The sequence below is a fragment of the Trichosurus vulpecula genome, chromosome 4 (genome assembly GCF_011100635.1).
Source record: "Trichosurus vulpecula isolate mTriVul1 chromosome 4, mTriVul1.pri, whole genome shotgun sequence".
Classification (NCBI taxonomy): domain Eukaryota; kingdom Metazoa; phylum Chordata; class Mammalia; order Diprotodontia; family Phalangeridae; genus Trichosurus; species Trichosurus vulpecula.
In genome coordinates this window covers 289,752,212-289,770,074 of record NC_050576.1, presented here as the reverse complement: position 1 = coordinate 289,770,074, position 17,863 = coordinate 289,752,212, and the positions used below count along the sequence as shown (strand labels likewise).

At 36.6% G+C, this 17,863-nt stretch overlaps 1 protein-coding gene across 1 annotated transcript in view; it reads right to left on the bottom strand.

The window, feature by feature from the left end:
• Nucleotides 1-17,863, bottom strand: part of LOC118847131 (receptor tyrosine-protein kinase erbB-4) — a 275,926-nt gene that overhangs the window by 55,168 nt on the left and 202,895 nt on the right. The window contains exons 15-16 of the mRNA XM_036755723.1: nucleotides 16,612-16,744; nucleotides 3,341-3,463 (exon numbers count right to left, since the gene is read on the bottom strand). Coding sequence (XP_036611618.1) covers nucleotides 3,341-3,463; nucleotides 16,612-16,744 — 256 coding nt within the window. The remainder of the gene's footprint in view (nucleotides 1-3,340; nucleotides 3,464-16,611; nucleotides 16,745-17,863) is intronic.

Sequence of the window (17,863 nt, the reverse complement as noted above, 5' to 3'; positions counted from 1 at the left end):
CAAAATAAAAGGCAAATTACAGCAAGAAGGGGAAACCAGGATTAATGAGGGCCTTATTCCCTGTATAATTGCAAGTAACCTTTGGATTACCTGTTAAAAAATTAAAAAGACTTTCTTTTTTTGTTATTTATTAAAACCCCTATAATGATCCATTGTGGTGCTTGAAAATTATAAAGGAGGATTGAATGCTATTTTGAGGAAGGAGTAGAAGACAGAAATAAAAAATCTCTGCCTTTTCTTCCATATGCAAAACTGTGTGTCAAGGAACTAAGGCCAAGAGAGGAGGTGTTAGCAGTGAAAAATCAGTAGTAAAGGGACCAACGAGCCAAGCCTTGTCTTGTGGCTTGTCTATGGGGGGTGGGGAGGGAAATAAGGGGATGTGGAATAAAGAATGTCTATGGTATCACAACATCACTTAAATAAACAAATTATGGTCTTTGATAACAAATGTAAATAAGACCATAATTAATGAATTCCCTAACTGCTAATTATTCTTCCCTGCTGTGTACATTAGTTAATATCCAGTTTACAGCCATTACATATCCATGTTTTTCTATAAAACTTAACTTTGCGATTGTGACTGAGAGCCTATAAATAACATACTAGCAATTGGGCAATGAGATCCATCCAAGATAGGGTTTTTTTTAAAACAAGAAGGCATAGTCATACATTCAAATTCTGACATATGTCCATATCACCCTTCTTCCCAGTCACACATATTCCCTAATTTGCATTAAATTTTGCAAAACATGTCAAGTTTCAATATATTCGAAAGAGTCAGCATGGCTGAGGTGATAAGCAACAGACTAGAAACTCAAGGGCTACTGGTTCTAATTCCAGCTTTCTACTAACTTGCTCTGTGGCTCTGTAAGGCTCTGTCTAGTGAAGTAGAGAATTGAAGCAATTATCCAGATAATTCAAGTGGAAAAGGATCCTCTTATTGATGGGCAAGTTTTTTTTGGGGGGGGGGTGCAGGGTGCAAATTATCCAGACTGACAGTCAGTCTCAGTGAAATTCACTGCTTCATTTTTCAATTCCCCATGGTGTTTTTTCCTATATAGCCACATTCTCTAAGTCTCAGCTTCTTTGTCAAAAAAGAAATGCCTCACTTCCTAGGGGGTATAGAAATCATTATGATTTGAGACATTATGATCATAAGATCATATACGTATATATAACGTAATAGTTGAATTTATTCTATATAATAATTATATTATAGTTATATGATATCTATATACATATATAATACATCTATATGCATATATAGGACAAAAGATGGACAGTTAAATCCAAGATCAAAGTTACTATAGTCTGATCCCCGTCATAGAGGCAGAAACATCTAAAATAGCCGATGAGCACCTGACATCAAAAGAATTCTACCAATCCCTGTCTTTCACCTTTGATATCCGAAGTATGATTGGTGGCTATGGTATGCTTATTCTAAGTTGTTTCATTTATATTACATGAGGCTCCCTCTCATAAAATTCTTAGTCTTAAACAGCTGGGGTCACTTCACATCGGCCTGCAGAGGTGCAGGGAGCACTGGTTGCCTGGAAATATTACATGTGCTGTTTATCTCTTAGAACCAGAAGCAGTAATGAGATTTGGGTGACAGAGAGATGGTCATCAGCTATGCATCCTCAATATCATTTCCCCGCTAGATCAGTTTATATATTATCAATAAAACATCATAGTTAGATCAGCTTAATGGGATTCTAAATCTTTTGCTTTAGAGTCCAAGACTACATTGACTGAAAGTTCAACAGGAAATATCAAGGATAAATGGTTTCCATTTTGACTGGCATTTGAGATCCTTTAGTTTTATAATTGAAAGAATTTATTTGATGTATTTTTACCATGCACACTAGTAAAGCTAGTATATATGTAACCTTTTAAGAATATAAAATTAGATGCTGCATCTCTAGGGTTTTTATTGTATAATATTGAAACAAATGGGAAAACCATTCTCTGGGCATATAAGTACTTTAGGAAACATATTAAGTGATTTTGTTCTCTTCAAGAATATTACAAATATCCCTGACATTAAAGGATTCTTATATTTTGACTGTGCAACTAAATAATTCATTACTTTTTTGTCACATTTTAGAGGGAAAAATAGGTGTGTATTCCAAACGTTGCTGTCCTGAAATAAAATCAGTATAAAGAGTTACAATCCAAAAATTTTAGCTCTTTGAGGTTTGGAGTCATTTCATCTTTGTATTCCCATTCACTTAGAACATTACCTGGTAGGCAGATATTTACAAATTTTTGTCACTTGATTGATTGAACATGGAAAAAGTGATGTGACACGTCTCTTTTAATAAAGGTGTTCTAAAAATGCAAGATTCTGTATAACTTCAAGAATTCCATTAGCCTTCTAGAGATATTAGGTCAAGTACATGAGTGTGGTACAGGGCTCAGTAGAAGTACTCAATATTTAGTAGAATGATGGGGTTTGGTGGCTTCTAAACTAAGGATGCCAAGGCCTCTTGGATGAAGGTGGAAGCACGAAAGGATGGAAAAGGACAGTTCAATGCTGCCTATGGCGGGGATTAGGGGGGACGGGGGAGGGGTAGATACCAACAGGAAACCTGTACTTCACACTTCATTTTTTTGGTGGGGAGGGGTCTGCCTCATCCTGCCATTTTTATTTAAAGTTTTACCAATAGGTTTTGTTTTCTCATTACAAAAAATTTCTTTCAAATCTTGAGTTATTAACCCATTTACATCTCTCAAGTTCAATATCTATTTTTTTGGGTTTTTTTAAGCAGTTTTGACTCATTATTTTAACTGTTTAAGGATCTCCTTCAGAGGAAATTACTCATATCCATTCAAATAAAATGATACTGCAGCTTAGTCTTAGAGAGTTGTCTGGGGGCCCTGAGCAGTTAAATGAGCTCCCAGGAATAGGTAGATTGCATTTGTCAGTTACTTTAATGTTATATCATAGAAAAAAAGAAATGAGTGTATGTTTATGCATTAGATTCAGTTCTCTTTGAACATAATAGTATTGACATTAATAAAAATGGGTTTGTGATAACTATTTTTAGCTTTGAAAAGCACTTTCATATGTAATCTTTTTTGATCCTCATAACAATGCTAGATGCTAGTATTATCCCCATTTTATAGATGGGGAAATTGCAGCTAAGAGGTTAACTTGCCCAGGATCATACAGATAGCATCAAGGGCAAAAGAGAGTTAATTATGATTCTGTTACATATTCAGCAGGCTAGCAAAATTCCAGAGCCACCTTCCCCCTCAATATTTCATTCTTCAAAATTATTTTTTAAAATTTTTTTCTTTTTTTTGTTTTTGTTTTTTTCAAAATTATTTGACTTACCTTATATACAGTTCCAAATGCTCCAGACCCAAGTACCTTCACTCTTTTGAGCTCAGTTTCTTTTAGGATCCGAAGTTGGGCCTGGTTGGGTGCTGTGCCACTTGGGGTTAAGGGTTCTACCAACTGCAAAACAAAGGGAATTAAATAATCTGTTTATTATCAAATGATTCCAATAATTATATATATATATATATATATATATATATATATATATATATATTCTATTTTGTTGTTGCTATTCAGTTGTTTTCAGTCATGTCTAACTCTTCATGACCCCATGTGGAGGCAAAGATAATGGAATGGTTTGCCATTTCCTTCTCCAGTTCATAGTACAGATGAGGAAACAGAGGTAAACAGGGTTAAGTGACTTGTCTAGGGTCATACTGCTAGTAAGTGTCTGTGGCCAGATTTACAAAAGACTTTGCCATCTGACTCTCACAGCAACCCCATGAGATAGGCAATGACTATTATCCCCATTTTACAAAGAAAGAAGCTCTTTCTCAGAGAGGAAGAATGACTTGTTCTAGATCATGTGATTAGCAAATGCCTAAATATGAATGAACACCCAGGTCAGAGCTCATTCTGCCATGATTGGTTGGTTGCTTGGTTGTTCTTCATGATGGAAGAGGACCAAAATAGTATTGCTATGTCAGGGTCAAGGTACCCTGTCTACAACTGTGGCTTCTCAGACAAACATAAGCTTGGAAGGCTCTACCACATGTTGGGCACAAAGAGATCATATGGACATTTGGAGTAGAGATGTCTCTAAATTTGCACATCTCACATTTCATTCTATTATAGCACTGTGTATGGACATATATTTTTTGCTAAACAAAATATATGCATGTGACTTTAACCACTACATCAAAGGTGTATGTATATTTGGTCATGCCAATGATATTCTCTAATTTAAATAACATGAACTTTTTGAGGAATCATGAAATGAAATAATTAAGAAATACATGTGAATACTAGGTATATAATATTAATCATTCCAAATAATCATTAATTCTATCCATATCTTGAATTAAACTATATACTATTTTGCTCCAGTGGGAGCAATATCCTGGGGCCCCAACCCAGGGGAATTGGACTATTTTTTTCCCTTAAAAAGTAATTAAACTGTTTTTGAGATTTCATTAGGTTATGGGAGTAAGACTAGGATCACTAACAGTGCTTCTCGGTTCAACATGGGCACAGACCTATCTTTCGTGAGTACCAAAAAAACTCGTAGCACTAGGATCTAGAGTTCTTTCTGTAGGCTTCAGATGGATAACAAGCACCAAGACCATGGACAACTCAGGAAAGCTTTACTCAGTTAAACCAAATGTATCTTCAAGGAACATTATTCTTCTTCTATGAAGGTCTTCTGCTATGTCTAAGAAAATATCTGGTTAACTATTAGGTGGACTATGACCATCTCATTTTATTCAGATCTCACACCTGGGTCTACCAGACTATGGTGGTCAAATTTTGTCTATTACAGGTACCTATGATTAAAAAAAATTACCTTCCATTGGTTTTTAATCTAACTACAGAATTAAGATAAGCATAACTAGAGAATATAGACAAATAAAAGCTAATGTAGTAATGTAGTTACTGAAGGCACTATAAAATATTTGGGAGTCTACTTGCCAAGACAAACCCAGGGCCTATATGAACATAACTATGAAACACTCTTCACGCGAATAAAATCAGATCTAAATAAATGGAGAAATATCAGTTGCTCATGGTTAGGCCGAGCTAATATAATAAAAATGACAATTCTACCTAAATTAATCTATCTATTCAGTGCCATACCAATCGAACTACCAAATTTTTTTTTTACTGAGCTGGACAAAATAATAACAAAATTCATTTGGAAAAACAAGAGGTCTAGAGTATCTAGGATATTAATGAAAAGACATGCTAGGGATGGTGGTTTAGCCACACCAGATATTAAACTGTACTACACAGCAGCAGTCATCAAAAATGCCTGGTACTGGTTAAGAAACAGGGGTGTGGATCAGTGGAATAGGATAGGTACACAAGTAGGTGAAATCAACAAGTTTAGCAATCTACTCTTTGATAAACCCAAAGAAGCCAGTTTCTGGGCTAATAATTCACTATTTCACAAAAACTGTTGGGAAAATTGGAAAATGGTAGGGCAAAAACTGGGCATAGACCAATATCTTACACCATATACCAAAATAAAGTCAAAATGGGTTCATGATTTAGGAGTAAAAGTTGATACTCTAAGTAATTTGGGAAAGCAAGGAATAGTTTACTTATCAGATTTGTGGAAAAGTAAAGAATTCATGACCCAACAAGAGATAGAGAGCATTACAAAATGCAAAATGGATAATTTTGATTATGTCAAATTGAAATGTTTTTGTACAAAAAAAGCCAATGCAACAAGAATTAGGAGGGAAGCAGAAAATTGGGAGAAAATCTTTGCAACTAGTATCTCTGATAAAGGCCTCATTTCTAAAATATACAGGGAGCTAAGCCAAATATATAGGAATACAAGCCATTCCCCAATTGAGAAATGGTCAAAGGATATGAACAGGCAGTTTTCAGAGGAAGAAATTAAAGCTATCTACAGGCATATGGAAAAATGCTCTGGATCGCTGCTGATTAGAGAAATGCAAATCAAAACAACTTTTAGATACCACATCTCTCCTGTCAGATTGGCTAAAATAACAAATCAGGAGAATGATAAATGCTGGAAAGGATGTGGGGAAATTGGAACATTGTTGCATTGCTGGTGGAGTTGCGAGCTGATCCAGCCATTTTGGAGGGCGGTGTGGAACTACGCCCAAAGGGCTATAGAAATGTTCATACCCTTTGACCCAGTAATACCACTTCTAGGGTTGTATCCCAAAGAAATCACACAAGCGGGAAAAGGACCCATATGTACAAGAATATTTATAGCAGCTCTCTTTGTGGTAGCCAAGAATTGGAAAGCAAAGGGATGCCCATCAATTGGGGAATGGCTGAACAAGCTGTGGTATATGAAGGTGATGGAATACTATTGTGCCATAAGAAATGGGGATGATGCAGACTTCATAACAACCTGGAAAAACCTACACGACATAATGCTGAGTGAGCGGAGCAGAGCCAGGAGAACGTTGTGCACAGCCACAGATATGTGGATTCCGTGAGGACCAACCCTGACATACTGCGCTTCTCTCAGCAACCTAAAGGGGCAAGGACAACTCCAGGGGACTCACGATGGAGAATGCTATCTTCATTCAGGGAAAGAACTGCGAAGTTTGAATACAGACTGAGGCACACTACATGCTCGCCTTTTCTGCTTCTCTTTTGTTTTTGGTTTTGGGATTTTTTTTTGTTTTTTTTTTTTTTGGTTCTGTTTCTTCTTTCTCATGATTCATTCCATTGGTCAAAATTCTTCTCCACGACTTGACTACAGCATAAATTAATTCAATGCGAAGTTATACATGACAGTTATATGAGACTTCATGCCGTCTTGGGGAGGGAGGGGGGAGGGAGGGGAGAAAAACTGGAACTCAAAACTATGTAGAACCGTGTGTGGTAAACTAAAAATAAATAAAGGAAAAAAAAAAAAAAAAACTCATAAAGGTCATTTTGAGATCAAAATTATGATTTTACTCTTAAAGCATACAGAAAGCTTGAGAAATACAAGAGTGAGCTAATCACAAAGTGTAGAGTGAAGTTTTAGTCATAGAAAGTTTTTTGGGAGAGGTTATTATGAAGCTCAATCATGAGTGTGCTAAAATCAGCTGGAATTAGCCAATTGCTAAATGTTGAGTATGGAAATAGACACTTAGAAAATCAGCAAACTACAATTTAGGGCTGAACCTATGGTTTTCTTGATTGTCTAGACTTTTAAAAAATGGTTGAAAAAGATGCTCATAATGATTAAATTTAATAGTGTGTCATGGGTGCATTTTTTTCACCTGGAGAACTGGTTGTTAAACATATACCAGTATATCACTGCTTTGTCTTCAAGGGAGTGAAGGCTAAGGTGTAGGCAGAGAGGAGGAAGGGCATTCTAAACGTAACAAAAACCGGTAGCAGAATTACAGAATAGGGAAAGGTTTAAATGAGGGTAATGATCATTATGGTTGAAAGGTATGATAAACTAAGTACCAAGAAGATAACTTGGGTAGGTGGAGTTAGTGGGACAACTGACTGAAATTAGGATGGAAAATGTGGATTTAATGAGACAGTGTGTGTATCAGTAAGAGAGATCACATATATGCTATTTCTTGTGTGTAACAGAGATAAGATGATATATTAATTTAATAGGTTCTATAAGATACATAATCTCAGAGTTAGAAGAATCCACATTACAACACACCCAGGAGATGTATTAGTCAGCCTTTTAATGAAGATCTATAAAGAGGAGAGCAAATGAGATAGCCCAGGTGGCTATAATTTGGAAGGAAAAATTTTAGCAAATTTTTCCATACATTAGTTCTAAATTTACCTCTCTGTAACCTCTATCCATTACTTCTTGTTATGCCATATGGGAATAAATGGTATAAATCAAATCCCTCTTTGAATCCTGCCTCAGTTACTTCCTAGTTCTGTGACTAAAGTCATTTAAATTCTCTAGGCCTCATTTTCCTCATATGTAAAATGAGCAAAGCATCTCTGTCAGAGGATTGTGAGGATCAAATGAGATAATACATAGGACAGGGTTTTACAGAATGTAAAGCACTATATTAATTCTAGCTAGTTATTATTAATTAATTCATTAATTTTACATGATTTTCCATCAAGTAGAGTGACAAATACTTGGGGATGACTATTATGTTCCCACCAAGTCTTCCTGCCTTCAGGTTCAACTTCCTGAGTTCCTTTAATTCTCCTATGACACTAACCAGAAGGCCTTCACCATCTTGGTTTCCTTCTTTCTGATATTTTCCAACTTATCAACATCCTTCCTAAAATATGTCCCATAGAACAGAACAAAACACTCTAATGTAGTCTGAACAGATCAGAGCATGAAATGAGACCAGCACCCCCTTAATCCTGGACATTGCACCTCTCTTACTACCCTTTAATTTGCATTAGGTTTTTGAGCTGCCCTATCAAAATATTGACTCCTATCAAGCTTATCATTCACTGCAGTTGTCAGATCTTTTTCAGGGAAACTACTCTTCAACTACACCTCTCATATGTTGCACTTGGGAATTCCAATAAGCAGGGGTATGTTGGAAAACATTTAACAACCAGCTATTAGAGGTGTGTTTGCATACAAGACAGTTTTAAAATTAATTTGTATTACTGCTTTTTTTCCTCTTACTTAAGTCTAGACAGTTGACAGAGTAGTAAACCATGCCCTGATTTTTAGTTTTTTTTCCCCCTGATTTCTGAGGTGTAGAAGCTCTCACTGAAAATTTACCAGTAGGTTCTAGAGAAACAGTAAAAGCTAGCTCTCCCAGACCCTTGAGAATAAGATTTTACATTGATCCCAAAGTTTTGTCTTATTAGATTCCACTAGTCTTTTTGGTTCTTTTGATAATGACTTCACTCTCCTCTTCAGATTTGTATCAGCTTCAAATATGATAAGTGTTCCTCTGAAACTTTTATACAATTCAGTGAGAAAAGGATTTTAAAGAGCAAATTGCCAAACACACCTCGGCCCCACTTCAAATACACACAGGACCATTAGTAAGCACTCCTTAGATTTAATCATTAACCAGGTCTAAGTCTGCTTACTGTAGACTATTACCCAGTTCACAGCTCTCCATCTTGTCCACTGGAAAAGCATGAGAGAAAGGGCAGGCAAAGGAAATAGCAATGTTTCTTTAAAAGTTAAATGAAAGGGACTATACTTTAAATACAGACAAATAGCTTGTCCTATTTCTGTGTAAGGAAAATAATTAAGGGTTACTCCTTCCCAATTGCTTTGAAACCACCACCATATTTCAAAGTGTCTGTTTACAAGGCTAAGTGTATTGTGCCTTTCCAGCATGGGTACTATTATCATGCTTCTGTGAACATCACGGTCTACTTCATTTGGCGGGCAGGCTCCTGTGTGTAGGTATGTCTATCAATAGCTGGGAATCACTTTGTAGAGAAAATGTATAATCAGAAGCTTTACCCCTAATCTTGAGCTGCTGCTAAAACAGTTTGATATGGTAATTTCCCCCTGCAGGGTTCATCTTCCCTCCTAATCATTCCAGTAAATGATACCATCATGTAGCCAGGTTCCTTTGCACCTCTCACTGAGACCTCAATTGTGATGGATGAGATAAGGTATACAAAGTGCTTTGTAAACTCTAAAGCACTATGCAACAGTTATTTTTTCAAAATTATTTGAACGTCAGCAATAATAGAAAGTAAAAATTGCTGATTTGCCAGTCTATAGACATTCCAGTCAAAATTCTGAAGCTAAATGTAGATGCAGATTTTAAAGGTATGTGTGTGTGTGTGCATATATGTATATGTATGTACATATATATACATATGCACACACATATACATATAAAATGTATATATGTATATGTATGTGTATATATAATATATATATAGCAAGAGATAAAAATCTCTCTAAAAAGATAAATATCTGACTTACACACACTAGTAATTTCATTTAAACAAATCGAAGAATTTAGCTTCTCTGATCATTTTCAGTTTCATTTGTACATTTCAGCTGTGAAAATATTTCCAGAAAATACAAGTAACTCAGTGGTATAAGACTGAATTCAAGACACTTGAAGCAACAAAATCAGAACGAGTCACCTTAACCTTTTGTTAATAGTAAAAGAACAGATCTTTTAAGAGAAAGAGCCCCCTTTATTTGGAGTGGGCCTTCTTATCATGCAGGAACTGCTCGGATATCATTAGTAGGTTGTTGTTTTCTTTTTCACTTAATGTCAAGCTATACTATTCTTAGCTTTTATCAATATACTCCTTGATCATACATCTGATTTTCTTTCTTAAGAATTTTAATAAAAAAGGGTAATTTTAAAACTTAACTAGTTTAAGGATTTGAATTACCTAACCATGTCAGATGACTGGGATCCAAAACCCATCTCTGCTACTTTCTATGGGTATGATTCTTAACTAAGTAACTTAAATTCTCTATATCTCAGAATATTCATCAGTAAAATGAAGTGATTTGACTAGCTGCCCATGCAGCTCTAGATATATGTCTTATGAATACCTTGGTATGTGGCTAAGACAACCAAATATAGATAGGTTATTATCTATCCTTTAGGAGGGATTACCTATATTCATGAGGCTCCCCTGAAAAAGATAAATACGTAATGTATATGAATATATGTATAAATACATGAATAGCTAAATGTATGAAGATAATATATATACATATATAACATAATGCATATGAAGAGATAATGTATATAAAATGCTTTATAACCATAAAGTGCAGCATAACATGTCAGATCTTCTATTCTCCATCCAGTAATAGCTTCCCTTCTCTGTTGCTATACAATTTGCCAAATACTTTCACACATATTATCAAATTCAATTCTCATAATGAGCTTGTGGTGGGGTAGAAAAGGCAAATATTATTATTCCTATTTTACAGAAGAGGATGCTGGGGCTCAGAGCTATAATGAGATTTACCCAAGGACAAGTACTTAAATATTATAATGGAAATGCATGGCGACACTGATGTCTCTTGATGAGCTGTTGGATCTTGTTTCATTTGTCTTTTTTGATGCTCACTTAACAGTTCTATGAATAAATGAGATAAGACAGGTCAGGGAAAAAATCATTAAAGTATATTTTTAAAAGAAGCAAGATCCAGTAGAAACCACATCTACGTAGCTTTATGATCCATTTTTGATCTGTTAAAGATGTGTCTAACAGCAAGGAACAAGGTCTAACAACAAGGAGTCAAAGAGTTTCCAGGGGAAAATAAGGCACCTTCTGGAAGTTCATTTACAAGTTAGCAACAAGTCATAAAGTCTGCCATGAAATCAACAGCTCCTTCTAGGGAAGTCTCTATGCCCTGTAAGTATAGTTCCAACAGGGGTAATGGTGATTCATGAGTCCGATTTTTATTTTCTGAGATCAAAAGAGTAGATGTTGCACATAATGAATCATTATTAAATAACTATGTATGCCATTATAAAGTGATGGGGAATAGACCTGTGATTTTATTGGAATAGGGGATTCTTGGGTAAAGAAATTTCCAGTATTAATGCAGGTCAATTCTTTCTTTGCAATTTATAGTCCTAGAGATACTTAGAGCACTGAGAAGTTTAAGGACTTACCCAAGGTCACACAGCCAGTATGTGCTGGAGATAGAACATATACCATGATATTTAAAATGCCACATGGTTTCTATATTTAATCTAGTGGAACTTAACCAAGCTAATTAATACTACATGCTAATTATTATTAATTATATCATTATTTAATGATTAAGAGAGCCAGCCAGAGAGAGAGGACAGTAGGTAGAGAGCTAGCCTCTGAGCCAAGAAAACTGGAGTTTAGGTGTGGCCTCCAACCTGGGCAAGTCATTGGGCTCTTCAGTACTCTAGACAGCTCTCTACTACTAGAAATTGCAGACAGTGCACCACCCTGCACTGGTAGAGGCAGTTTCACACACACCCCTGCCCCCTTGGGAGTTCCTTATATTATTGAAATCACAGGTCCAATCCCTATCCTAATAATGATTAAACTCATATGTCACATATTAATTATTAATAGTCTATATGCCCTTCCCCTTTTTTAGAATCTGCAAATTAGAACGTGGCCTTAGAGAGATACTTTCTGTTCTTACTCAGCTACTTAGTTCTGGCCTTAAACTCAGCCTGTAAACGTCCCCTCTAATCACATAAACACCCACATCTTTTTTATTGGTAAATAAAAGTATTTAGCTTCCTTATGACTTTTTGTTACAGTAATTAATTCCAAACATGAAATTATTCACTGGAAAATATACATAACTTTTTACATACGAAGAATCTTCTTGTTAAAAGCCACAAGACTTTTGGCTATATAAAGCACCCTTTAAGAAGGATGATCATCAGAGTACACAAGAAAATAATTCTCTCATACAATCCTTTAGCTGCTTAACTTTCCTGTAATAGCTAGTCTTCTTTTTTGACATCTGAAAGCCTGCATGTGACTTGAGAGAGAGAGAGAGAGAGAGAGAGAGAGAGAGAGAGAGAGAGAGAGAGAGCGAGCACCTTGTTTTTCTTAGCTACCTACTTAACTGGGGCCTTAAACCTCCTGCTAGTCAGGCCTGTCATTTATCACCAGGCTGCTTCTCTGTAGGGAATCGGCTCACTGACTGCCCGGAGCTGATCACGAAGAAGGTATCTCCTCGCCTCCAGCATGCCAGCTAAGCTGCCGAAGTGCATGGCCAAGGAGGACTAAAATAACTCTGCATGGAATTTTTATATGTCTGAGCACAGTTGAAGGTAAACTGGGAGGCCCTAGGCAAAATTGTGGAGTAGGCAAAGTTGGTCTTTGGTGCCTTTGGTCACCTCTTTCTCCACCTGTTTAAAATCTTAGTGCTCAGTACCCCTTAGAGGTGAAAGCCAGCTAATCTGGGCTGCTACTACCTATCTACAAGAAAGTGGCAGCAGCACCTAGACTGGGTCTCAGGTAACATCTCTGTGGGGGTGGGGAGACGAGAATACACAAGAAAGAGATGGTCAGACTGTCAAGTGTATAATCCAACAGCTGAAAGAACTATGATGGTAGAGAAAGTGGTCTCTGCTGGAGTAGACGGTGGAGACGGCTACAGCACACTAACTGAAAGAGGAGAGGAAAGCAACAAACATGCATCCCCCCTCCCTCCATCTCTGTCTCTCTGTGTGTCTCTTTCTGTCTCTGTCTTTGTCTCTGACTCTGTCTGTCTCTCTCTTTCAAGATGGCTACATCAGGGGATATAATCTGGAAATGGTGGCAATAGAGTATACAAACAGAGTAGCATCACATGTCAGCATGTGTTCAAATTTTTTAATTCCACAAATAATATATTCTGTGCCATTGCGTTTCATGCAGCTCTGCTAGGAGAATTATGAAAACAACAGAATGGACTTTTGGTTTGTGTGATAGGTCTACAGCCACACTATGCCTTGCTAGAATCTTTAATTTCTTCCATGAATCTTTTATTAAAACACTCATCTTTTATTTTCTTCTCTTCCTCCACCCCTTCCACTTGTTCTCTCTTTGTCTCCGTCTCTTGTTCCCCTTCCCTTCCTCCTCCGCTCTCTTTTCTCCTTCTCTCTCTTTCTTCTCTCCCTCTCTCTTACCTTCTTTCTCCCCTCCATCTTTCTCTCCCTCCCCCTCTCTTCTCTTACTCCTTATTCCTCCTTTCTCTCTCTGTCTCTCTGTCTCCTTCTCTCTGTCTGTCTCTCTCTCTTTTATCACCTCTCCCTCTTGCTCCTCCTTTCTCTCCTCTCCTCTCCATCTCCTTCTCTCCTCCCTTTTCCCTCTCCTTTCCTCTCTTTTTTCTCTCTCCTTTTATCTTTCCCTCAGTTCCCCCATTGTCACAATATAAGTATGTACTTTGAATATAATTATATGTATATACATTATTTGAATGTAAGCTCTCCAGGGACAAAGACTTTCCTTTTTACTTTTCTGTCCCCAGAACCTAACACATTTTGTTTTGTAGAGTAAGGTTTAACAAATGATGAATTGAGTCAAATTAAAAAGCTAATTCTGACCCTCTGTGGCTAGGCTATGGTGTACCCAGCTTAGGAAAGTTTGACGAAGAAGCCACATCATACATAGATCATTCTAGTGGTCATTCTAACTTGCCCTCTTCACTGCCTGGGTATCCAAATGTAGAAGGTATGTATACAGGTTGGGAAAAGTCTGGCATAACTCCCAATTCCCACATTTACTAAGAATCAAGAGAATTACAGGAAAAGAAGTAGGTTGACCCAAATAGTGTAATCATAAGAGTCAAATAGAGTATTTATCATGTGCCAAGAAGGTAAGGTGACGTAGTGAGGAGACAATCTTTGGAAGTTAAGGGACCTGAGTTGCCTTTTCAGATTGTTCACTGTCTGTGTGTCATTGGTCAAGTCATTTTCCTAATCTATAAAATGAGAGAGTTGAACTAAATGATACATAAGTCTCTTTTCAGGTCTACTATTTCGTAATTCCATAGAGTTAAGGGAAAGAGATTTAATCGTTTATTTTATTGGTAGGTAAGTGAGTTATTTTCTCCTTTGCCTCTTATCCTCTCTCTCTCTCTCTCTTTTAGGACTCAGTACCTTTATGGTTTATCTTCTCTCCAACAGATCGACTTTCTCTGATATCAGTCATTAAACAGAAATCTCTCCCCAAATATTGGCAGTGGGTAGAAGAGCATGTACCACTAGGCTTCTCTCTAGAATCTAAAACTAGCCACTGATGAATACCTTGCGCTCTCCTCCAGCTGGCTCTGTTCCTACTCATCAGTCTCTATGTTTCTGTCCCAAAACACTGAGAAGCCAGTGATGCAGAGTTCATTCTTCCACCCCTGTTGTATTCTTTCCACTTTCCATAGCTGGGTTCTCCTAACCCATTTTCATCTATACCCACATCCTTTCTTTTGAGGTATGATCACAATTACTCACAAATTCTTATTCCCAGCCCTGTCTTCACCCCCAAGCTCCAGATCTACCTAACCAGTTGGCTATGAGGTAAATCTATCAGGGTCTTTTACTAATTTCTTTAATTCAACATATCCAAAAAACCGTTTATTGTCTTTATCCCAAACCTGATCTTTATCTACTAATGTACTTCCCTCACTTCAAGTTATATGATTATTAAAGCACCAGGTATGTACAGAGACTATGGATTATTTTGTTTTGTTAATATTTGTGTATCTATCTAATTTATTGCACTACTATACTTAAGCCTCATGAGGGTATGAGCTATATCTTAGCTAAATTTCTCTCTCCCCTACTAGCATTCATCACAGAGTGGGGACTTAGTAAATACTTGTTGACTGAACTGTCTGGGCCACCCTTAGTCTCAGGGTGTTTTCTATCTCAAGCTGTTCAATACCACAGGGTAGGAAAGAATAGGTAGAAACATATCTTCTCAAGATGAAGGGCATAGGATATTAAAGAATGTGAAGCTTGAGGCAGGAGGACCTTCTGAGGTTCTCAGGCTTAGGGTAGGAGGAAAGGAAGCAAAAAGAAGAATTGCAGAGCATTATATTAAGTATGATTTTGCTTTAATCAGAGTGAGCTCCTTTATCTGAAAATATTTATAAAGGAGAACTAAGGTGGAAAAGAGCAAAACTAGAAAAACTTAGTTTATCTGCATGAAAATGACTGACTACACTCACAAATGTGTTTTGCTTATCATTTATGGATGAGCACATCATCCACATATACTAGATTTATTTTGCTATCAAATTTGTTTCATCAAAATACTAAATACTATTCATATATGTGATAATTTACATAGTACTTAAAAATAAGAGAAGGGCATTGTTTTCTTCTTTGATTTTTGAGTCAGATTTCTACCTTTTCTCATCTTTTTTTTTCCCCAGCACTATCTTCCCTGAAATACCTTAAAGCCACAGTATAAAATTTATACGTTATTGATAGAAATCATTCGCCACATGTTTCTGTAACAACAGACTCTGTTTATCTTCCTCTATTCACTGGCTTCTAGAGCAGGATAATTGGCCTCTACTATCTACCCTCCTGGGACTGGAATGGACCTTGACTGCTTGTTCTACTTACATTGCATCTTCAGTTATTGATTTTACATAATTATCTTCAAGGTTCATTTAGTAACTGGTTTAAGACACTGAATTTCAAGTTGCAAAATCTAAACATACATTGAGTATTGAATGGAATTTTAACTGGCCTCATCATACTGGGTTTAAGAAAGGGAGTTTCATCTTAACTGTCAAAATAAAATATGATCATAATTCCATCACTAGCGACTTACCAAACATCTACTATGTGCAGGTCATTATGCTATGTTTTGGAAGACCACTATAAGGAAGAAAGTATACTGGCTCTGAGGAAAGAAGATCAAGGTTCATATCCTGCCTATCCCTCTTTCTGCCTGTGACATTTTATGCAAGTCACTTAGCCCTTGTCTACCTTAGATCTCTCCTTTATAAAATGAAGCAGTTGGCCTTGATGGTCACAGGGTTTCATTTCTACTCTACGTCTATGATCTTATGTTTCTTAGACAACACTACTGATAACTATTACAATAAGAAAGAATATTACATAAGCACAGTCAGAGGGCTACAAAGCACAATGATCTGTAGGGTCTGTGGAAGAAGATCTTAGTCTCAAAGCCTACAACTAAATGCATGTTATTGTCAATTGAGAGTGAAATCTCACCTCTGTCTCTAGGAATCTTCTCAATGCTCTCTTCTTTTTGATGCTCTTTCGACGAACATACACAGCAAATGTCAGGCCAACAATCACGAGGATGAAGAGTCCACCAATGACTCCTGCAGCAATCAGGGGAGTTCTACCGACCAGAATACAAAGACTTTGATGTAAGGAGAGAAGACTGAGCAGAGAGCAGAGGCATGCATGAAATTAACCACATGGAAAAGCATGACTTTTGTAAATCATAAATTCAGTCAGTTAGAAGAAAGACATAAAATAACACATAAGGACTGTGATAAGGGCTTTCATTTTCACACTCCAAAAAAAGCCTTCATTTCAATATTTTTATAAAATGCCATGCACATACAACCAATTTTCAGGAAATGGGTAGGCACAACATGCAGTTTGATGACAAATGTAAAGCTGTAATGGCAGAATGAGAAAAATATACCAGAATGTTGCCAGGGGAGGATTTTAAATTAAGTTTTAGAGTCAACTACAGCTTTCCTTATTTCCTATCTAAGAAAGGGAAAACAGTTTGAGAATGTAGACAACTAACTTAAAATAATGCTGTAATATATAATCATTGAGTACTTATTTCATTATCTCTTATGTGTGTGATTGTTGACACCCCTAAGTATTTCCTTAAATGTGTTCCAGGGGCCTCCATGCCCCAAGGACAATAGAGATCTCAAGTCCCTAGTGCTTTATGGAATGGTTCTGGGTACCAGAAGATGTTGGCACCTTAATGGTAAGGATGAGACTAGAAAAAGTATGAGAAAGGACCAAGATAGAACTTCATAGATTTTTAAAAACAGTAGAAAACAGTGTCAGGCTATACTAAAGCAAAAGAAAGAAGAGGTGACTATCTGGTAATATTATTCTCTGAAAACAGAAGCATGATATTTGGCCATTTACTAATGGTTTTCAAGAAAGAAAAATGTAAATTTAAAACCAAGAAAGACATGGTAACAAAACACAAGAAGCCGCTGTTGCTCGAGGGTCCTTATGATGTATATGATTTCCCAAAAGCAAGGTAAGGTAGGAAGACAACTTTAGATTGAGATATCATTTTACACTAATTCTCCTTTTTATTTCCCTAGCACAGTTATCTTTTTGGCTTTACAGTTGTTTTTGTTGTTCTAAAATATTTAGGATTAATAACACTGTAAGCTCTCTGTAGACAATGGACTGGACTTTATCTTTCTTCCACAAGACTTAGTGGTTAATGGGTTGGATAAGGACTGGACTTGAAATC